The sequence below is a fragment of the Cupressus sempervirens genome, chromosome 6 (genome assembly GCF_028749045.1).
Source record: "Cupressus sempervirens isolate cs-2001-9-10 chromosome 6, ASM2874904v1, whole genome shotgun sequence".
NCBI classification, from domain to species: domain Eukaryota; kingdom Viridiplantae; phylum Streptophyta; class Pinopsida; order Cupressales; family Cupressaceae; genus Cupressus; species Cupressus sempervirens.
Window position 1 is genome coordinate 41,658,231 of NC_143123.1, and position 24,417 is coordinate 41,682,647.

A 24,417-nucleotide genomic window follows, 5' to 3' on the forward strand; every position below is an offset into this window, starting at 1 on the left:
GTCATATGTTAGGCAACAAGTTGGGTTCCTACAAGAAAATGTTATGGAACCAACATATGAACATTGGCACTAATAGTTCTATGAACTTTTAAAAATATATTATCTTATACAAGGAATTATTTACAAAGTTTGAGTACAATGTTTTAAGCGTGAATGTCATAAATACATAACCTTATAATTCAATTATTTTTTGATGCACTAGATAACCCCAATTGCAATCAACATCCTCTAATATGTTATACCTATAATATAAAATAATTGTTTGGATGTCATAAGTAGTACTTCAAATATCTAGTTACATATTACAAATAGATTCAAATTTATATTTGAAGGGTCAAATCAAATAATAAAACAACGAGAACAAATTGAATTCATATCATTTGAATATGTAAAATTATGATAAACAATATCACAATGTAACTCCCTGTGAAATATATCTTCTATTTATGTAAAATTAGATTTAAATAAAATTTTAGTTAATCAACTTTTACATATAATTATATATAAAATAAATAAATAAATAATCATAAAATTACAAATGTATTTAATAATTACTTTAATTTGATTAAAATTGCAATGACAAGAGTTACTAACTTTTCTTGAATGACATTAAACACTTTCAGCTAGAAATAAAAAAACTTTTTTATAAATTAACTATTTTGGAAGTTACTCAAAACATGGTGAACTTTTCTGTATTGAGCATTCAGTCAACGTTAAACAAACTTGCAAGATATGTTACTTACTGAACTGAGAAACTCCTTTGTCAAGCTGTTTGCCCCCAATACACGTTAATAAGATATTCAAGTGTTGTCAAAACTGAAATTCATGTTCACTATAAGATAATCAAGAATAGTCAAAACTGAAATTCATGTTCACGTGGTTGACTCATCAGTTTCAAAACTAAAATTGAAAAAAAATGTTTCTGTACAACAACCAAAATAAATGCAACTTGAAAGCAATTTATCCAAATTAAGTCGGAGTAATCAAGTTCACTGGTAGTTGAATGTCCATGTCATGAAGATGATCATTTGTCACCTACCTAAAACTTCTGTCAGTGGAAAGTACTATTTTAGCTCCAACATTTTTGGGCGAGCTATTAAAAACTCTAAAATGGAGGGAGGTTGAATACTGGGGCATAGTGTATGATGAAGTCACTTTGATGGCAGTCTATTGGAATTTAGTATTATTTGAAAGTAATTTTATTTATAATTGGTATATTGGAGTTTAGTACTATGGTGAAGTTATTTTATTGTGAGTTCATCAAGACTTTGTGTCTTGAGGAAGTTATTTTGTTGGTGAGGCAGTCATTAGTAAATGGAGTTAGTTGAACAAGACATAGTATCTTAGGGAAGTTTGTGGGTGAGGTGATCACTAGCAAAATAGAATTCGCTAAACAAGACATAGTGCTATAGCAAAGTTGTTAGTGAGACGGTCACCAACAAATTCGCTGTCACCAACTTTGCTGAACAAAACATAATACCTTAGTGAAGTTACTTTGTTGTTGAGACTGCTGAATAATTTAGCTCACTAATTTGAACAAATAAAGTATGTTAATGGGAAAAAATAGCTCCTTACAAAAATTGGCCTAAGTGAGAAGATCCACCATTACTGAGTCTTTTGTTTCTTGTAGGAATTTGCCCATCTTATCCTTAACTAAGGTTTTTATAATAAAAATAAAAATAACACCCAACTGTAACATTAAACCAATAACAGACAAGACACACTTTCATAAAACTATATAGATTGATACGTCATAACTGCTGTTCTTCACACAACTACCAGTCCTGATAGACCCACATTAAATGCAAATAAACATCGAAACTGCCCTTCAAATCCTAAAGTCAAACATCTCAAAATCTTTGTACCTGTCATTCTGCTTTGGGTGGTTGTCTTTGCTTTTACATGGGGGAGGGTCCCCACACTGAAAAAAGGAGTCCAAACTTCATTTTTCCCTTGTCGTTCTTTCCTTGTTTTGTGGGTACTGAAATCACAACGGAGCAAGAGATAAACCTTGTCAATTTATGCGCATTGATTCGACCTTCATTTTTCCCTTAAATGCCACAGCGTACCATGATTCATGATAACATTCATTGCCCAGAAAATTTGGTGCATCAAATTAAACTTAATAAGTAGCTTATCACAATTAGAGAAAGCTGCCCTGTTTTCGTTTACAAAGAGAGCCAACATTCTTTTCTGCCAGTTGTAAACACCGGACTGAAATACATAACCATTGAGCCATTGAAGTGTTAAAAAGTGCATTTAATTACAGATTTCTTCACGGATATAATGCGTATAATGCTTTAACGCGGAGTTAATGGAATGACGGCAGAGGAGATTCGGAACATGGTTTGAAGTCATTGTAAAGAAGTTTTGAATGGTGGGTTGTTCATGAAATGGCAGTAGAGGAGTATTTTAATGGAGGATTGTAAGGTTTTAATGCATTTGATGAAACTCTAAAATCATCATGCCTTGTGCTCCAATGGCACAAACTCATATTACTGGTGCTGCCGGGGTCAATTCTAGATACCCCAATCCATTTTCTCCATCTGGATTGTCTCTCACTTTGGTAAGTTTTTAGTTTCTATGTTCCATGTGTTCTTCTATATATTTGCAGGTTTTTTTAAGAGTTTTTTTTCGGTGTTTGAACTAAGTGGGTGTGGGACTGCAAAATTAGATGTGAAATTTGATTCATAATGCTTGTTATGTTAAATTGCATTCATTGTCCTAAGCAATATGTTGTGCTCCAGCCAAAGTTTGAACTTTCCTTTGAAAATCTATTAATATTCACAAGAGAAGGAGGTAAAGTCTATGGGGCTGCCAAGTTCCATAGAAAGGTCGGTTAATACGTTTGTACAGGATCTCTCATCCAATTTCTCAAGTGGCTTGTTCTAGGACCGGCAAACTTAAAACCACCAATTAAAAAGCTTGTTAATGTTTATGGTACAATCTATGGAGCCATAAAATTAGCAGTCTACAAAATGAGACATATTGTTTGAAGATGAATTGCATTCAATTTCCTTGTGAGACCGATTTAGGTAAGGCAAGCTTGAACTTCTGTATGAGAGAGGCTATCATCTATCAAACGAAATTTAGTCCCTTACTACAACAGCAGCTTGGTTTTTTATAAAAATATATCTGGATAGCTGAGTTTCTTCGGTAGCCACGTCACTTGTTGCCTAACTGCTTTTTACCTTTTTTTTTAAAGCAAAGCGAGGTAAACGCTTTGACATGGAGCCATGAATCAGTGAGATTACAAGTGAGACCTCATCTGCAATTAAATATTCAATAATAACACCCCAACGGGGTTTAAACTTCGATAGAAAGAGCAACACCATCACAATTTAACCATCACAACATGCCAATGCCACTCATCACCCAACTGGTTGTTCTCTTGATGAAGAGTTACGCCACTCATCACCCAACTATTTGTTCTCTTGATGAAGAATTAAATAGTTTGCCTGAAATGTTGGATTGTGAACAATCATCACAGTATGATTCCTGAAGTAAGATTCAGAAAATGCCCCCTATTGAAACATCAGAAAATGCCCCCTATTGAAACATCAGATAGAAATCATTTATGTAACAACCTAACTGCTTGGTAAGCAAACCCTATTCATTGGAAAAATTGTTCATTAGAGACAAATCTAAACTGCTGATTTCTTGATCTTATGGCCTGATTATATTAGACACAAGTTACTGCTGTTTTATTATTTTAAGGCTTCTTTTTTTCACATTGACAACTGAACACATATGCAAATGGGCAGGCTAGTGGCCAAGACAAGAACAAGGAGAGTATTAGTCATCATTCTCAATCTTATGAAAGCAGTGACAACATGGATGATTCTGAAGATGATGTTGCAGAGCTCAGTCACCCTCGAAAGAAAAGATATCATAGGCATACTCCACAGCAAATTCAAGAAATGGAAGCGTAAGACAAATTACGAGAGAATATTTGAGTTATCATGTAGATATCTTTTAGCTCTTTTTTGGCTCAATGGATTTTTATTTGTTTTTTACAGACTTTTCAAGGAATTCCCACATCCTGATGAGAAGCAAAGGAAACAACTTAGCCGAAAATTGGGTCTTGCTCCTCGACAAGTTAAATTCTGGTTCCAGAATCGTCGAACACAGTTGAAAGTAAGTCACGAAGATCTTTTTTTGATTAGAAGATAAAAGTAAACATAATACTGAAATTCCAACTTTTCAGTGGAATGTCACGAAAGGATTATACCGACAAAGGAAAGTAGGGAATAAACTGAAAAAAGCATGGCCTAAACTTTCATACTTCCAAAAATGACATACCTAAGCAAAAAACCTACTCCATTGCATTTGATTTAACTATATGGTTATGTTCCCTGTCATAACTTAGTATTATATAGCATTTGATTGAAAAGTTACAACTTAGTATTTTATAGCATTTGACTGAAAGGTAGATGAAGAACAGATCAGTTGCTTGGAGTTTTTCTATTACATTTCAGTTCATTTCTTTCCTTTGGAAATTAACTACAATAGTTGCATGGAAAGGTAGGAAATACTTGTGCTCTTATCTTTCCTTCTGGTTCTCAATGCTAAGTTTGAAAGTGGTCATGGTTCTTTTATATTCTGTTCACATTGTTATAAAAATTTATGTACTAATTATAATTGCAAGTGAACACTTTAGTCCAGTGGTAAGTCTGAGGGAGTTGTGCAGGTTTGAGTCATCTACGGACTTCTCAAGATTTCACTTCTATTAGAGTACTCAAACCAAAAAATTACATTATTATCTCTTGGAAAGTTCGGGTGCTTCACCTCTGTGAGCATTTCCTAGATCCAACAAGTGTTTAGTGTTCCATTCGTTCTCATGAGAGATGGGTTCGTGTGAACCACTACTAATTCCAAAAGTTTGTGGCGTGCCATGTAATGCTCAAGAAAGCCCTCATCCTACATTTTACCTTAGATCATTAAGGAGCTCCTAAACTTCAAGGAAGCTGATAAGAGGCCATGGTACAACAATTAGTATGAAATTACTAATGTAGAATACAAAATGCTTAGATCTAAGAAAATAAAAATAATGTAAATTTCTAGTTTTAATTGGATATCAATCATGTAGTAGTCCGGGCTGATAAATTGTAGTAAACTTTTGTGCCTGTGAAACCATATTTGAGTAATAAATTTTTACTGTTTATTTGAAATGAAAAATACCTCTTTTCACAACAATTTAGTTTTTCCTCCTCTTAATAAGATTGTAATTTTTTTTCCTGATCGTCTTTTACACTGGCCACTGGACTCACTAGATTTTGAAGTAATCACAATTGGAGACAAGAGATTAAGACACATTTAGAATGTAAATGTCTCTTGATTTTACTATGGGGTTTGCCAGTTGTTGAGTAAAATATTTCCAGCAATTTCTATGGCATGGTTAATACTGAAATATTGTGTTACTTCTCAGTTGGAAGTTACAACTGAAATGAAGTAACACTGAGCAGTATTCTTGTCCATCCTAGGCAAGTTGTACTTTTACTGTACCATTGACTTATTTTTAGTCATTCATAAAGATAAATGTTTTGTTTCTTTCAGGCTACACAAGAGCGACATGAAAATTCCCTCTTGAGGCACGAAATTGAACAGCTTCGGGCTGAGAATATGTCACTGAGAGAATCAATCAGAAATCCAACCTGCTCAAGTTGTGGAGGGCCTGCTGTTGATGGGGAGACCACAGCAATTGATGAACAACAGTTGCGCACAGAGAATGAGCGCTTGAAAGATGAGGTGTTTATCATATGCATATCTGATTTTGGAATCTCATAAACTATTTCATCCAAAATTAGGTCTGAAAATGATTGACAAAATGCTTATTATTGTACTTTTCCTTGATAGAGTTGCTTGCATGGTTTAAGTATGAGCTATAAACTAATTAGAATGAGATATAGATTGTTGTCCTGATAATGGGTCACATAGTGTCATCCAAAATGCCAATGGAAAAGTTTCTATAAAAGATTTTTCAGAAGAATTCTTATTATTTGCAATGGATTGTGGAAGCTTTGAAAAACACTAATATGTTATCATTGGTTTTCTTGGCAGCTGGCTAGGCTTTGTGCCTTTGTGGGGAAGATGTATGGTAGGTCCAGTCCTCCCCTGACATCCATGCCCAATTCTTCTCTAGACCTTGGTGGGGTTTCAAATGATTCGGGTGGACTGCATTCGGCTTCATTTCCATCCATCAATGAACTAATAAGGGATCGGTCAATGGTACTGCTGAGCATTGAAAGATCTAAAGTAGCTGAGCTGGCAGTAGCAGCCATGGATGAACTAATGAAAATAGGTCAAATGGCAGAGCCTTTGTGGGTAAGAAGCCCAGAAGCGGGAGTAGAAACTTTGGACCATGAAGAATACTCGAGGGAATTCCCAAGGCTAATTGGACCGAAACCTATTGGCCACAAGACAGAAGCCACCAGAGAAACCAGTGTAGTGGTCATGAAGAGCTCCACTATAGTTGACACTCTCATCAATGTTGTAAGTAAAGTTTGTGGTACCATATCTAATTTCAAAGAATAAAAAGTGAATTACCTTGTTTATTAAGGAAATATAATTATGATGAATAGCTTCAAATAAGTATAATGAATTCATATATTATGAATCTAAACATTCCAGGAAACTGAGACTTATTTGACACCAATTACAGTCCTCTAACAAACTGCCAGAATGAAATTCTAACATATGTTTCAGTCTCAAGGTATATTTTAGTGGCTAATATTCGTAAATTGGCTAATTTTAGAATTTTTTGGCTAGTAATTTGGCTAATAATTTAAGATTTGATACAACCTAAGTCGCCATAGTTTTATAAAATTTAGTTCTAGAATATTTAAAATCGCTCAATAATTTATTTTATTGAAAAATTTAAACTCAAATATTCGCCACAATATTTATTACATGATTAGATTTGAGTCACCTAAATATAATATATTATTGGAGAAATTGTATTTAACTAACCAATAATTAGCATAATTATTAGTTACTTTAGGAATATATCACCAATATTTAGTTTTCACTATTGATTTAAAGTATATGTAATGATCCTCGTAATATTCCATATTCCATGAGGTAAAAAAATATTCAATTTTGATTTGTAACATTCCATGGTGATTAATTAATTTCCTATTATTATTGAGTTTCATCAATATTTTATACAAAAAGATTATGTTTCAAAAATAATCGCCAATATTAATCATATCTACAATAAAAAATTGAGAGATTTGCCAATAGAAATAATTTTTTTTTTAAAATAATGAAAGATTCGCCAATATTTTATATCTTTTTTTGGAGACGGCTTTCTTAAAGTTTACCCTGTTCAGTCTTCATACTAATGACAACACTGTAGCACATGCAGATGTTGGATTTGCAGTTATCTCCAACACGCTTCCAACAGCTAAACATCTGAAACTATCAAATGAGCACACTACTGCTGCTTTTGAAACCTCAAGCACTTCTCCTTCGCCAACACCTAAAATGGAGGCATGTTGAGAAGCCTATATTTTGGTTGACAACCTTGGGAAAATATGCTTTTATAATCCCTACACATCTGATGGTCATTCAAGTACTTTAGTTATTTCTTCTTCTTCTTCTTCATCATAACTTTCAATTCTAGCCAATCAGCATTAATAGCAACAATCGCCTCTTTTATCCCAAATACAATGCACGGTTGTTAAAACATTTTGGTCTCACCAAATATAGGGGACTCCAAAATAAATCTTTACACTCCCCGTTCAATTTAATCACAGCTCTCCTTATTTCATATGGCTCTCTCATCAGAAAAATCAAAATGTTATCTCTTTACATTTTTAATTTATAAAAGAACAGCACTTTATTTGACTCGATTGTTGCAATGGCATTTTGATGAGAACTAAATCAGTAGTGTAACATTTCACGTGTCTTGCTCTCAATGTTTCCCTGTATGAAAACTATAGCCACACTTGCTTATCTCAACCAAAACGATAGAGCTTAACATGGTATATAATGCTATGGTGAGGAAACGAATTTAACATCCCTTAGGCCCAATTAGTGAGTTGGATCTATCAAAGTGTATCTATGTGGTTGAGAAATAGCAACTATAATCCTTTTCTTTTTCAACTCGAAGATGATAAAGAGTTTATATGGTATATGAATTGTAGCACTTTTCTGTTATTAGATTGGTATTATATTGAAGAGTTTCAAACTTTTATATCCCGTTTATACCAGAACGTCAACTGCTAGTGATTTGTCTGGAAAGGCCATCTTTCTGTTCTCTATTTTCAATCCAATTCATCATGTCCTATTACTTACAGCCCCTATCTTGAAGTTGTGATGTTTACATGGTGTGTTTGTCTCCTTGTTTGGACCAATCAAAAACTTCTTTTGTCGGAGCTGTTCTGGATTCTCTTCATGACAGCATTTTTTTCCTGACATTTTGAGTGACCTACCAAATTCCCTGTCCTTGATAATGAGTGAGGTAGCTTAGTGGAAGTGTCCAATCAAAAGCCACAACAGAAATCGATACGGTGGTTATGCGTGCAATGATATAGTCATTCGTATGTTGTACTTGAAATCTGATCTAATGGAATTATTCTTCATGTATTATCTACATATACATGGGAATAATAACTTTTGACCCACATATTTTTAAGAAGTATGATCTGAATCAGCTTAGGAATTTACATAGGTAAATTGAGAAAATTATATTTGTTTTTCCTTGTTTCAGAACCGTTGGATGGAGATGTTCCCTTGCATAATATCTAGAGCAAATACAGTTGATGTGATTTCCAGTGGTGCGGGGGGCACTAGGAATGGTGCATTGCAACTGGTATGTCCTATGGTTGGTTGGTATGCTAAAAATACTTCTATTTTCTAGCATGATATTTCCTTATGATCTTGTCTTCCCTAATTGCAGATGTATGCTGAACAGCAAGTTCTGTCACCTCTTGTTCCAACGCGAGAGGTTTATTTTGCCAGATTTTGCAAACAGCATGATGATGGCCTGTGGGGTGTAGTAGACGTATCAGTTGACTGCCTTTTAAACAACCCAGATGCATCTTTACTCAAATGCAGGAAACGCCCATCTGGTTGCCTGCTAAGGGATATGCCAAATGGCCGTTCAAAGGTCTGATCTGTTTCCCCCACTAATGTTGAGTATATCATAGCTAATTTCTGCATCCTTAGTATTTCATCATGAATACTAAGTAATTATAGTGTAGATATGACATTTAGATATTTACGTATATATTATGCATATTGTTGCTTTAATACACCAAGTCTGCTGCTTTCAGTCTTGACACACCAATTATGTGAAAAGAATATAAGTATGGGGTAATGACACTTTAGATATAGGCGTTGACAATTTGGAGATGTAATGTGAATTTCTGCTATAATACTTTTGTTAATGATCTGTAAATAGCATTTCAATTATTGAGAATCGGTCATTTAGATTTACAGATTTCATTCAAACAGTGATAATGATGCTTGTACATCAGTCATCTAAAAAGTGCATATGGATGTTGAGTGATGACTATTTAGATAAGAGTATTGAAACCTATAGATAAGTCATTTTAGTTTTATATTTGATGGAAATATGCACTTTGATGCTCATCATAATGATGTAAACAATATATATGATATTGAGTGATGTCAGTTTAGATATGAGTTGAAATAAAGTATCAAAGTAGATTTGATGCAAATAACTCTTCAGTTACCACAATAATGTAAATTTCTATATATTGATGTTGAATAATGACAGTTTAGATATGACAGTAATAGTTTAGATATTTAAATGTAATATATTTTTCTATGCAAATAACCGTTGTATGATGCTTACAGGTTATATCAATGATATATATAATAGCATGAGTATCTAGTAATACCACTTCAGATATGAGTTTTAATGATGATAGTTTAGATATTTCGTTTAGAGTTAGATTTTATGCAGATTGCTGCTATAATACTTGCACCAGTGTAATAAACATTAGACATGAGTATTACCATTTATAGTCTAGACATGTACTTATGCAAAAACCTGCAATATGATGTTCACAACTATGATATATTATGACTACTAATTTCAATTTGGACATGAGTAATTTAGTACTGATAGTTTAGATATGCCATCAGATTTTAAAATGATTTGACTAGCACATAGGAATATCAATATCAGATAGTTTAAATATGTGGATTTGATGTAGATAGCTGCTATGTTTAAATATGTGGATTTGACGTAGATAGCTGCTATGTATTCTAACAATGATTAAAGTATCATATGTATTGAGTAATGTAGCTTAAATACCAGTATGGATAGTTCATATACATCATATGGATTTAGATTTTATGCAAATAGCTGCTATAAACTTATTAACATTGATGTGAACATTATGAGCTGTAGAAAGTCTTCTGTAAAATCTATCTGTCCCATAGATTTACAAGGTCTCTGGGGCACCTAAATAAAACAGCTCTGGCATATCTTTCAACTGTTGAGAATCAAGATCTTTGAAATTTAATATCTGCTATGATGGATTAAAATTAATCTTATTTTATGTGTAATCAGGTTACATGGGTGGAGCATGCAGAATATGATAATATTGGGGTGCACAGGATATTTCGTTCAGTGGTAAATAGTGGGATGGCCTTTGGTGCACAGCGTTGGCTTGCAACACTGCAGCGACAATGTGAAAGAATTGCATTCCTTGCAGCAACAAACACTCCTATTCCTGCCAGAGACGTCACTGGTGAGTTTTTACAAGTACAAGAAAAAGTGACGAAAAAGGTTGTCCTGATGATCTTATTTGTATTTTTAAGTTGCGGATTTTCTGTGATGGAGGTCTTACATGTGCTTTTTTCCCCTCTTCGCTTGCTAATGATAGCTGTTACAACACCCAGCGGCCGCAGGAGCATGATGAAACTTGCTGAGAGGATGACAAATAAATTCTGTGGTGGAGTGAGTGCATCTAGCAGGCACTCTTGGACTAAACTTTCTCATGGTAATGGGAATGGTAATGGTGAGGATGATATCCATGTAATGACAAGGAAGAATGTTGATAGTCCTGGAGAGCCTACAGGTGTAATTCTCAGTGCAGCAACATCTATTTGGCTTCCTGTTTCTCCAGATCGATTGTTTGAATTCTTAAGAGATGAGAGACTTAGAAATGAGGTAAGCCAGATAAAAAAATTCTCTTTCAAATTATGAAAATTCTGTGTGTTATTTCCACGAAAAAAGTCATTTTACTATCCAAAAATGACCAAATATTTCAGTGGGACTAAAAAGTACCCAACTAAGACAGGATATTTCAATGGGTCTTCAAACCATAAAAGAAAATGTGAAAAAATGCTGGAACTGGTTTTGAGAAAACAATTTGCATAAGTATCCACAAAAGAGAGGTATATTTTTCGTAGGATTCTGAAAGTAAATCTAACATAGAACATATGAGGATCTCTCAAAACATCTCCAATTAGTTAAAAACTCATAAACTTAAAGTTTAGAAGGTTATAATAACATTCACCCAAAACATGGGAGTACAGGATGAAATAGATAGCTAAGATGGTACAATCCAATGTTGACCATCTTGTAAATAGATGTAGTATGTGTATTGAATTATCTCTTACATCTTATGATATTGAAATAAATAGACTGCTGGAAAGCAATATTGGATTGCTAGTTATGAGCTGACTCTCAACCGAGTAGAAGAAATCTATCTCTAGGCACACTTGGAGTTTGAGACTAAGTACTTTATTATTGGCACATCTAGTTGATTTTCCTGATATAGGTCTGGTTAAGCTTCTAAGCCTTGAGCCAGTAGCTTAGACAAAAAGGCAAAATCATATTGATGATGGATGTTGATGCTAAAAAAATGTTACACAATCGATCCCAGAAAGAAAAAAAACCCACTAAAATCATACTACCTTATCAGTACTGTGTCTTGGTTGCTCTAGTGCTTCCTTAATGGAACTATTGTTTATCCGGCAAGCTTGTCAGGTTCTATAAGGTACACAAGTATTCGGCGTTGGAAGCAATTTTGTGGATTATAGTCAGTCTTCAGAGAACAAATTATATAGGATTTTCTATTGATATGAAGTTCGAGTCTCAGTCTTCTGCATCTTATAATATATTCTGGAGGGCCTCCTGAGCATAATACTAAATCTTAAAATTTTCACTTGCAGCTTTAAAAAGAAAGGTAGTAGATTTTTCAAACAGTATTTTTAGCTCAGTATTACTATCTTTGCAATATTTCTTTGGGAATGTAGAGATGGTCACTCTCTTCTTTCTTTCTAGCAAATATTTAAAGAAATCCCTTTCCATATATATCAGGTAAGCATAGCAGGTGCATTAATATTTACTTTCCTTGTAATGCTTAACGAGCATAAATCAAGGTTGCACAGGGACGAGGTACTTGGGTATTTAGGGTATGGGCACGGCTATTTTTTAAAATGGGGGATGGGGTGTACTTTGGTGTGTCAAATTTTTTAATATAATTTATATTCATAGAAAATCTGAAAATATGAGTCATGACAATGGTTTTTCAAAAAAAGTACAATGAGAAAGTTTGCAGATGTAATGTATTGTTTTCAGTTTCAGATTTGCAATATATTTGTAATAATAAATTAACAATATATGTTAAATATTTAGATGCATAACAGAGAAGGCAGACTTTAAACGTGAACAAGAAGATCATAAATCATATAGCAATGACATATTGCAAATAAACTTCGGACATGAAGAGTGATAAAGTTGACTGTTAATCAAAGTTTCAAACTAATTACGTATTGAATTAAGCTTGATAAACAACAAGCTGATACAGAAACAAAAAGTTGCAACAAAAATCAGAAATCATAATTAAGGTCCTTAGCTATGATGCTTATCACTGAGTACCCAGTACTTGGGTACGTGGGTATGTAGCCCAGGGCTGTAGGTATGTGTACCCATGCAACATAGGTATAAATGTATCAGCCTTTTAAATGTCACACAGATCATGTTCCTTGTAAGCTCCTTGTTATTGTCAAGTGGAAACAACTATGTGAATCAAGTTTAGGTGTAAGAGAACAATTTGAACGTTTTCTTTCTAATTTGCAAATGTAATTATTTTGCTTTGTCCTTACATTTTTGAGAGTTTTCCAAGTATAATACCACATTTCATTCATATGACAGCATATATCTTAGTCTTAAGAACAGGATCAGCATAGTCTATAGCTCAGAGAAGAAAATAAAACAAATGTGTTCATTAATGGCAATGCTATGTTACTAATGCAGTGGGATATACTCTCTAGTGGAAGCCCAATACAAGAAATTACCAACATAACCAAGGGAAAAGATCGAGGCAATAGTGTCTCTCTTCTTAGTGTAAGATTGTCCTCTTGAGGTTTTATTACATTTCATTTATCTACTTTGCTCCTTGTGGACACAGAATATAATCTCTCTGTTTCTTCTCTTCCAGGCAACAAATGACAATGAAAGCAACACATTAATCCTCCAAGAGAGCAGCAGAGACAATTATGGGTCAATAGTTGTTTATACTCCAGTTGATATCCCTGCCATTCATCAAGTAATGAATGGTCAAGAATCCAACAATGTTGCTCTCCTTCCTTCAGGTTTTGCTATTCTTCCAGACGGACCTGAATGCAGGCCTCACAGCAACCCTCCCGTGGGAGGGTCTCTCTTAACCGTTGCATTTCAAATTTTGGTAAACAATGTGCCCACAGCCAAGCTGACCATGGAATCTGTGAAGACTGTTAATGACCTCATTTCATGTACAACTAAGAAAATAAAAGCAGCTCTAAGATGTGATGATCCCTGATACTCTATCTCCAGCCTTTTAAATTTTCTGGGCTAACCACTTTACAGGGGAAAAAAGCATGAATGTAAAAGATACAATAGGGACTGAAAACAATATTAACATAGCAGCTTTGTTATATATGGTTTCCTATCCAGAGGAACTGGAAACAATATCAAGTTGACACGGTGCCCTCATTTGTCTGGAAGCCCTGACGTTGAGCAATACAAGAGAGAGTAAAAATTCACTTGCTCTCTCACGATTTCTAGTATCCACAAGATTCATGCTGGGTGAGCTGCCACCTGAAAAAAAATGATTCAGAAGCCTTATATCCTTAAGAGCATTGTACTTTGTCAACTTTTGGTGGGTTTTAGACTGTGATTGTAACATTGTAATACAAAATTCAAGTCTCAACCCAAGTGAAAATTACAGTTAAATCCTTATTGTTTCAGGAAGAATTTAAATCTCTTCCACTTTTGTTACAGACATGTATGATCTATTGTACATGTACAAGGCTCCAAGTTTTGAACTTTGGCTCCCAAACTGCTGGATATCATTCGAAAAGTACAATAAAGATTCAGCCTGGTGATGGAAAACTTTGCTTACAGGCTACCTCGATTGGGTAGATCTGCTGTATTATAATGAATCTATTGAGGTTTTTCTTCTTTTTTGAAATAAGGAAAAAATTGTTCTCTGTGGTAGTCTGATTTGATTAGATGATCTGGGTTGCACGTTGGAATTTGGTGTGTGTGTGTTATAAAGAGGAGAGGGGAGCTGGTCAGATGAAAAAGGTGGCTAATACTTCGTATGCATGGGGTTTCTAGTGGTTATCTGTTCATATTCTTGTGCTTTCCTTGATCTTCCAATTTTGTTTGAGGTATTTTAACTAGGATAATCCATTCTTGGAGTCAAAGTGTTGAAGATTCGTTTTCATCTAAGTTTAGGATTTTGTAGTTGGAAGATTAAAAATGTCAATTTTTTTTTTAATAAATAGGAGATGAATTCTTGTGAACTAGTAGGGTTGTTCCTGAAAATATATTTCAAAAGTTTGAGTCAAAAAATTTAGAGATAATTTTCATAACAATATTAGAAATTTGCTATTTAATATTTGAGTGATTCTATGTCATTAGTATTTGTAATCAGTTTGGTTAATAATTTGCTTATGGACAGTTTTTATACCTCATTCAAATTTTCATAATGTTATGAAAAAATATTGAAATAATTTTATTATCCACTATTACATAAATTAATTTTTTATAAATATTATTTTGATGTATTATTAGAGAATTACTTCTAAATTCATAATATTAATACAAAGTTAATTCTTACTTTTTACTTTTTACTATTTATGCATAGATTTAGATATTAAGTAAATGTTATTTTATATATTTATATTATATTTTGACATTGTCACTGCTTTCCTTTATGTACTATAATTGTACAATCAATTCTATTTCTACACTACATTTTTATAATTAAATTTTTAATATTAAATATTATAACTATAATTGGCACTATGTGGCACTTGTTTTGTTATGTTACTCAATATGGGAGCACACGTCTATGTTAATATCTCTTGGCTTATATCAATTTGCCACAGTGATTTGGCCTCGCACCTTCTATTGGTAGATTATAAAATCAAGAAACATATTATGGATTTCACTAATTGTACATATATCTAGTTAAATTACAGATGTATGATTAATTCTCAATTTCATTAATGATTATTTTTAAAAATGAAATAAAATTTGTTGTCTATTTTAACTTTGTTACATAAATTTTGATATTTAAATTAAGAATAAAAATTAATCAATAAATAACATTTAGTTTTTTATTAAGTATAATACGTTTTTTTATAAGGGTTCCTGAAACCCACTAGTTAACAACATAAAATAAACTAAGTAGTTTAGGACTAGCAACTAAGCATTAGGAAAAAAAAAAAAAGCCCAGGCCCGACCAACAAACGAAAGCAAAAAACAAAAGGCCAAAAGCCAGGAAAGCAGAAAAAACTAGGATGAACGATCAGGGAATGAGATCTTTAGCCAACTCCTTATTCTTTAACTCCATCTCTTCCTTGGCCTTCACCTCGTCGGTCTTTGAGTGATTGTCATCCTGAGAAGCCCACTCAACCCTCTTTCTCTTTTCTACTCTGCTATTTCTGCTTGGGCTCTCCTCTTGCAAGGAGTTCTCCTCCTCAATCACCTTGCTCCTGTCAATGTCATTTTCCTCCTTATCCTTTTTATTCTCCTCCATCATCCCGTGAAGCTGAATGATGTTATCATTTAGGCCTTTTATAATGTTAAGGCTCTGATTAGCTAAGTTGTGAAGCATAGTCTCCATCCTTTCCACCCTTTTTTCAATCTCTAAAACCCTAGCTTCTAGATTGCCAAATTTGACATTCTCTCCCACCCCTTCCGGCCTATCCTGACCCTGCATCATGTACTTTATTCCCTCAATTTCATGAAATATCCATTTAAAGGACTGAAAATTGTCCACAAGGCTGTTTCTGGCATTGTTCAGGAAATTCATACCTGTCTCCCGCGCATTCACTTAGAATAACCAGACCAAGATCAATGAGCTCTTCCAGCTGAATAGTACCATCCTTACCCTTGAGCACCTCCAGGTTTATGTGTTCTCTGACCATCCCCATCTTGGCTGTACCTACATGGAAATTCCTCCAAATAGTTTTTCTCCCCTTCTCGTCCAGAGAGACCATTTGCCATCCAGTCAATAGCCACGTTACCTTCATAGTGCACATGAGACACAAAGATCTTATTGATGGAAAGAAAAATATTTTTCATTTCCTCAATAATATTCTTTATACTCCAGGCTGGATGGTGATCACCCCTTAGGCATTTGATTATGTTGTTAGAGTACCCCTTCAACCATAGACATTTGACCCCAACATCTTTAGCCAATTTAGTAGTATGGAGGGCAGCACTGGCCTCAACATAATGGTTTGTTTGAAAACCCAGAGGGCAAGTGACTACCACAATCCCATACCCTTGACTATTTCTTATCACACCTCCACATCTTGCCTCTCTCGGGTTGCCTTTAGCTGCGCCATCAAAGTTGGCCTTGTACACCTATTAGGAATAGAATGTCCCCTCTTGCATAGGTTGTCAATAGTCAGAATCCTGTTCTAGAGTAAAAGCCAAAAAAAATATTGATTTTTGGGGTAAGACCAGGGTACTATGCTTTTGCCCACTCCGGCCTCAAATCCTACTTCATAATAGCTTGGTAACCTGAGGCCACTATATAGGTTCCATCTGAAGTATCCTCCCATACAATCTTGTCTTGATCCCCATTTACAACCACTGAGATCAGAATATACATAAGGGGTTCAAGGTCCATTGAAATGATAGTCAGATCCCTCTAGCCCTGGTCATTTCTATACTCAAAAACAAATCTCCCCACTCTCTGGATGCAAATACCAGTCCATCTCTCAAATTCAGGGATGGCAATAAGAGGCCCTTGAATCAACCAATTATCCTGCCAAAAAAGAGTTTCCTCTCCACTCCCAACACACTATTTCGCCCTTCTGATAGCTACATCTCTAGCACTACGAAGACCATTCCAAATATAAGAGCCTCTAGGAATTGAATCACAAAAAAGAAAATTTCTGAATGAAGGTCTATGAAGATATCTAAATAACATTTTGTTAAGGTAATATGTAAATTATATTTGTTTGATGATTATTTTTGAAACATTTTTAATTTGTTAATTTATGCTCATTTTGATAAAAGCATTGTCAATGTGAAGTCTTTAGATTGCTCAAACATCTAAATATGGTGATCACCTTAATCCTTAATCCTCTTCTAAGCTCATAGTTTTTTCATTATACATTCCTTAGTAACATTAAATTTATAATTTTATTATTAAAATGTAAAACATGTTCTATATGGTAACTATTTTGCAAAATAAATTGCAATTTACAATTATAGTTGATGAGCGTGTGTTATGAAAAAGACACTTAGAAGTGGAGAGAGGTCATAGTTGGTCAAATGTTAGGGTTTGGTAGACTGAAGCAATAAACGATATTGATAATTATAATGCATGATAAAAGAGGCAAAACTAATTATTCACAATAATACTCATATTTAATGGGAGAAACAACTATCCACTATCTTAATAAGAGCTAAGCATGTATATTGATTACCCTATCTCCCACAACATTAGGGAAGGAAAAAGGACTCTAAAGCATAACACTCAAAAGAACCCATATAAGATCAACACTACCCAAATGAGTCAAGGGCTGCAAATGCTAGATCAAGGATCTATCAAATGCATACTCAAAATGTCTCTTTCTTTCCCTTTTTGTTGTGATTATTGTGTTTGATGTTGTTTGTTATAATTGTTATTTTAGTGTGTTTTGATTATTCATATCAAGAAGATCAATAAATTAGGATGTAAATGAATGTAGAATCATGAATAATATTTAAGCACATGAATTGATAAATTTGAAACATGTAAAGAAGTACTACGAAGTGACAACAAGAGAAATATACTCACCTTGAGAGCTAAGGAGTGATATTACTTCATATCTAAAAAATGTGCTATCAAACTATGATAGAAATTGAAATCGAGTTGGACTTGGGCACTTAAGACCTAAATTTTTGAATGTCGCATGTCAAGATCGAACTAGAGGATCTACACTGAAGTAAGGGTCAAGGCCGAACTAGGAAGGATCAAGGATGAGGTTGACTTGGACCTAAATTGTGCAAAAAAATAGAATTTGAAACTTTGAAGAAAAGTGAAACCCTTACTTCGTGAACCCATGACTCAAAACTTAGGAATCTACACTTGTAAACTAGACAAAGGAAATATGTTGGGGAGGGGGAGGGGGGGAGGGGGTAGGGGCGCTTCCCTCAACAAACCTCGATTTAGAAATTAATTTTGAAATGAGAAAACATGTGAAAGTAAGACAAATGTAAATATTCATGTTACTTGCCCAATCTCTATGGAAGGATTCTTATTTGATATCCACAAAATGTATGAATGCTTGTATTTAGATGATACAAAATGATAGTACACGATGTCTCCATAAATGAAATAGATCTGAAAATGTCAACTCATAGCTGCATGGATGTATGTATGCCCCAATGCTCGAATGGATGAATGTTTGAATGAAAAAACAATGATGATGAAGTTCTTCTTCCTTGATGACCAACTCTAATATCTCCAATGATGAAATTAAGAAGCTATATCTTGGGAAGGAAATGCATTGATAATGATATAAATGAGGACCTCCAATGAGTCCTTTCAAACTATAATAGAATTCCTTGATTGTGCCTAGAAAACTTGCTTGCAAAATAATGACTTGACGAAGATATGAATCTTGTTCTCAAATTGATAATATAGGTGGACTTTGTCTGCATGAATCATGGGTCCCCAAATGAAGTGAATAAACTTCATTTTATACCAAATTCAAGATCAAATTTGAAAATAGGGTTGATTGCATTCGAGTGGGAAAGAATGGAAAACTTTGAGGAAATCCCAAAATCTTAAAAAAGTTCTCTTGGGATAGACGCTGACCTCAACCTCTACCCTAGGGTATCAGTCAATCTTAGCCTTTACCTAGGAGGGTTTTTGTTTCAAAATACCCTCCAAGCTCTCAAGGATAGAGAAATAACGGTAAAAATGGATAAAAACTCAAGAAAAGGAAGCATAGCGATCATAAATGTATCCATTTTCTAGGAGATTGCCAAAAGGAGGGCTAAAAGGTCTTATTGAGAAAGTGTACACTTAGCCACCACTTTAGTGGGGGTATGAACCAGACTCAAACTTAGAGTACAATAGACCAAAAGTATAAGATGATCTTATCACGACTAAGGAGACAAAGAAACAACCAAACCACCAACACACTCGAGTCCTTATCAAATCCAAAATCATGACAAGAGATATATCACTAATAAAACAAAAAACAAAATAGAGTTTGACTACCTCATCTTAGTAATATTTGTGTCTCTTATAGTGAATCATACAAAAAGTACAAACAAGGAAAAAAAACACATGAAAAAAGAGAGCACAAGAGGGATCTAGCAACTCTGGGATTAGTACAAGCAAATGATAATATATGAACTAGTATGTCCAAATGAGATGTCATCATTCCCCAAAAAAATTAGAACTACAACCTAGTGGAAGAAAGAAACCTAAGAGTTAGAAGTTAATTATTGGGTTTGCATCACGAAGACCAAAAAGAATAGGTGTTACCATATCACATCATCCCAAGTGAACTACACAAAGGAACATTTACAGACAATGAGACATGTACAAAATAAGTAGTGTTTAGGGAAGGTAGTAAAATCACAAGAGGAACAACATCAAGAACTATAGAAGGAACAATAATGAGTTCTAAACAAGGATCGTGCTTTGAAACAAGGTCACTATGTTTGTTACTAAGAGTGATTAATTTTTAAGAAAAAATATGTGGTAAATGATGATCATAGATCAAATGATCACTAGCATTCATATCATTAACATCATCAAGATACATTCTTCTAGATTAATCATAATAGAATCCAAGATACAATTAACATTATCATGTGTATCCAGTTTATTTTATTTAAGTTCACTTCCTTTATAGACTCAATTATAGGATGATCAAAGGGAAGTGAAGAAAGAAGTGCATGAGGTGATAAGGCAACACATTCTTGTGCTTTAGCTTTAGCTTTACATTTTTTATGACGACAGTCAACACATCAACTATGTTTGTCTTCTTAAATAATTGAGTTGAGATAGAATCAACTTTAGGCCCTTTTAGCTTTGCGATAGAATAACTGAAGGAACCACACTAGGTTGAGAGATAACAACATGAGGTAGAGAATTTAAAGGAAATAAGCCCCTAAAAAAAGGATCTCAACTCCACATCTATGCACAAGGGCATGAAGCAAAGAAAAAAAAAGAAAAAATAGAGATCAAAGCAAGACACACAACAAATGGTTAGTAATAAAAAAAAAATCCAAATCCACTAGTACAAGAGACCTTGATTATAACTACCTCATCCCCTTAATATCATACAGGTAGATATATTACAAGAGGATTACATCGAAACAATAAGAGCATTATACATGTAGATATATTACAAGAGGATTACATAGAAACAATAAGAGCATTGTGAAAAATGATACATAACTCCATGATCTAACCCACTAGCATAGCCATTAGAACATGGAAATAAGAGAGAAACCATGAATCCAACAAGTTATAAAGTTGAGTTATGTTAGGTGATCCATGAAAAAAGGAGAGAAGGAGAAGAGAAGAAATACTAGACATTTGAGTTATGCTAGCTCCACTTATATAAAAGAGAGAGAGAAAGGAGAATTGATGGTCTAACAAGTTGTCTTATACTACTCAAATCTACCTTGAAATATTTGTGCATGGAGGTGGCACACTTTGGAAGTATTTCTCACATAGGGTGGCTTTGAAAATGATTTGCATATGGAGGATTCTTTGAACATGACTTGTTCATAGGGCCATCTTTGAAAATGTTGTTTGCATAGTGGTGACTTTGAAAATGTTTTGTGCACAAGAGAAGCTATGGAAATGTTTTGTGCATGGGGGAAGCTTTGAAAATATTTTGTGCATAGGGGTGGATTTTAAAATATTTTTCATATAGAGGTGTTATAGGGATTAGCCTTACAAAAACCTTTAATGCCTCCATGTGGCTCTAGAAAAGCAATTAGACCTAAATAAAGCATTGTCTCCTTAGAGATCAATAAATAAAAAGTTGCATATAATATACATGGGAGGTCACATGTATGTCCCCTTCTTATGATGGAAAGATATGTGACATCAAAAGAAAAGATAATCAAGGATACATACTTCAAACAACAAGAAGATGTCCTTAAAGAAACAATAAATTCCATGAGGGCAAATAGTAATAACTCTTGTGAGCTAAGGAAATATATAATCTTATGGGAAGAGATTCTTCAAAGGAAGAGATCTTGGTTGAAATAAACATTCCTTCAAGAGGAGTTCTTGAAACAAATAAAATATTTAAGACAAAGCGGGGAAGTGAAAAAGAATGTACCCTTTTAGCCCCCTATTTCTGGGCAAAAGATGAATTCTTGATGAAGGATAGCATACTTTAAACTTCAAAGTAAGGGAATTTTTGTATGAGGAACATAATTTTAAAAATGAAGAAGAGGTTGTGATGTAGGTTACAAACCTCATGTCTAAGAGAGAATCCCAAACAATTATTTATAATAAACTTGAATGCCACATGATAAAATAATTACAATATACTAATAAAAGTATATCATTGAAAAAATATAGATAGGAAAGACGTGAAACCTTACCTACAAAGTGTTAAGGTAATATATGCCCCCTTAACAATAGTCACTTTATAATTTATATTCAATTCCAAAAAAAGAGAATTGTAAAGCAAAGATGAATCCTAATGTAAAATAAATGTGTTTACGACAAAAATGACATCACAATTATAAATTAAGCAAGTAAAAAAGGAAAGAAATGAATGATAGAGATGATGTGGAAAAAAATTGTGAAAACCATTCCCTTTGAGGCATGGAAATATTGTTAAGCAAATATGTCAATATATTGTATGAAACAAAGTATCTCATACCAGAAAGGATGTACCATCATAAAATAATATCAATTCAAAAATAATTGATAGAGAGGAAAAATGATTCCATGTTATGTCAACTTAGTGGTCAACCCATGTTTTCCATAATGACAAGTCATAAGAAATGTAACATCACGGGTTATCATGCACCAATTCAACATAGTAAGTTTCGTGTTGATAAAATTTAGGAAGCACACAACTAGATATTAAAATATAATTTGATAAAGATAAGATATAGCATAACACTTATAAAAAGGGGATTTAACCACCAAATAAAAAGTATGTAAGGGGGTGTAGGGTTCACCAAAATGTACAGTGGAAAATGGGAAGCAATGCTATGATATAAATGAATCCACACTTCATAATTTTCACATTAGGAAGAAATGATATTCCCACTACAGTCAAAGGATTGACTCATATTCTTAATGAAAATAAGATTTATTCTTCCTTAATATGTGAAATGATGTAAGTGTTGGAAATGTAATAATAGATAGGTGACTTGATTTGATGATATAGGTCATTTGAAGATTGTAATCACCTAACTGTGATAGATGTGTCTTTGCTCTTCCCTTTATAATACTTGGTAGCTTGCTAATTAATCTTCTATATCTTCTTCTTGTATTTCATATTTTCTTGGTCCACTTGCTTACATCTTTTTTTTCTTATGTTAGACAAAACAATTTACCTTTCTTATATAGCCCTCAAAAAATATTTTCATTCCAAGTCAGCTACAAAAGAAAAGGTGTGTAAATAATCAAATTACACTTTTAGGTTAGCTGATGCTGATGCTCAGGTCAAACTGTGCACTCAGGAGTTATGTTGATGCTTGGGAGAAACAATGAACTCGGGTGATACTTTGCCACTCAAGTAACATTGGATGCTTAGGTGATACTATACACTTGGGTGACATTGTGAACCCTTTCTTGTACTAGATGCTCGATTCATGTTGAACACTTGACAATCACTTCTTACTCAGTTTACATTGTGATGCATGTTCCATATGGTGGTGCTTAGTTAATATGGGGAGCTAGGATACTCGATTTTACTCAAGCTACACTGAAACATGTTGACTGAAGGAAAGCTCGATTTCAATATTAACTAAGCTTCCCGAATGACTGAGTGTTTTGTCACTAATTGACAATATGTCTTACCATAGGGTCAACAATAAGTAGATTAATGTATAAGTAACTCAATCGATTTATTTAAAAAGTTAGTGAAAAGATGATCAAAATAGATAAATAAATATTGAGTTGAATCTGATGGAGATGGAAATCAAAAGATAGAACAAACTTGCTCTACAAATTCCATCCTAAAATGACAAGGATAGGTTGACACTCAACTTGTACCTAGGGGAAGGTTGAATTTGGTGACATGTACCTAACATTTTCATATGAGACTTTCATAGGCTTTTTAATTGCTCATGTGTTTCCCATAAAAGATTTGATAGCTTCATAGCTTGGTCATGTACATATAAAATGGGGAAATAAGGCTAAAAAGGGATTTTCGTCATTCAATCCCCTATTTAGAAATCAACCTTGAAATTAAGAGAAATGAAGGAAAAGTGTGTTGTCGTGTAGTAGATGCTAGATCTAGAAAATGAAGCATATCATACCTTGCAGATATAATTACATTTTTAAATATGATCAAGTATGTTTATGCAATAGAATTGACTAAACACAAAATCCAAAAAGATGATCATGCAAGACAAAATATCATGGAATAAATGCCCTAATTCTCAAAACAATGTTTGATTAGGAAGAAAGAGAGGTAAGAGTAAAACTTGATGGATGAATATAGATCTCCTTCCTCGATAGAAAACTCATTTTTCTTGGCCTACAATGGGTGGAAGAAACACATTGATTTCTTGAGATGAATGAAGAATTAGATGCTTGAACTTCAGGGCTCTTGAGTTCTTCCTTGAACTTGAATGCTTTATTTCTTGGCTATAATGGATTCTCATAATATATTCATGATTATTAAATGAGAGGAGATATGGGGTTTATATACATTTGGAATTATTTAGATGAGTTCAACCTAAGAAAGTTGACCATGGGTCTATATGTCCCTCCT

At 33.7% G+C, this 24,417-nt stretch overlaps 1 protein-coding gene across 1 annotated transcript; it reads left to right on the plus strand.

Annotated features, from left to right (window-relative positions):
* The first annotated feature begins 1,932 nt into the window (after positions 1-1,932).
* On the plus strand, positions 1,933-14,464 carry LOC149551013 (homeobox-leucine zipper protein HDG1-like). The gene is made up of 11 exons (XM_089786577.1): positions 1,933-2,566; positions 3,765-3,928; positions 4,020-4,137; positions 5,557-5,748; positions 6,061-6,492; positions 8,714-8,815; positions 8,903-9,112; positions 10,547-10,727; positions 10,863-11,149; positions 13,244-13,333; positions 13,428-14,464. The coding sequence occupies exons 1-11, from the start codon at positions 2,465-2,467 to the stop codon at positions 13,785-13,787; spliced, it is 2,238 nt and encodes a 745-aa protein (XP_089642703.1). The 5' UTR covers positions 1,933-2,464; the 3' UTR covers positions 13,788-14,464.
* The last annotated feature ends 9,953 nt before the right edge of the window (positions 14,465-24,417 follow it).

Coding starts and splice junctions, on each gene's coding strand:
- LOC149551013 (XM_089786577.1), top strand. CDS start 2,465: ATGCCTTGTGCTCCAATGGCACAAACTCATATTACTGGTGCTGCCGGG. Junction 4,138..5,556: donor ATCGTCGAACACAGTTGAAA/GTAAGTCACGAA, acceptor TGTTTCTTTCAG/GCTACACAAGAGCGACATGA. Junction 5,749..6,060: donor ATGAGCGCTTGAAAGATGAG/GTGTTTATCATA, acceptor TTTTCTTGGCAG/CTGGCTAGGCTTTGTGCCTT.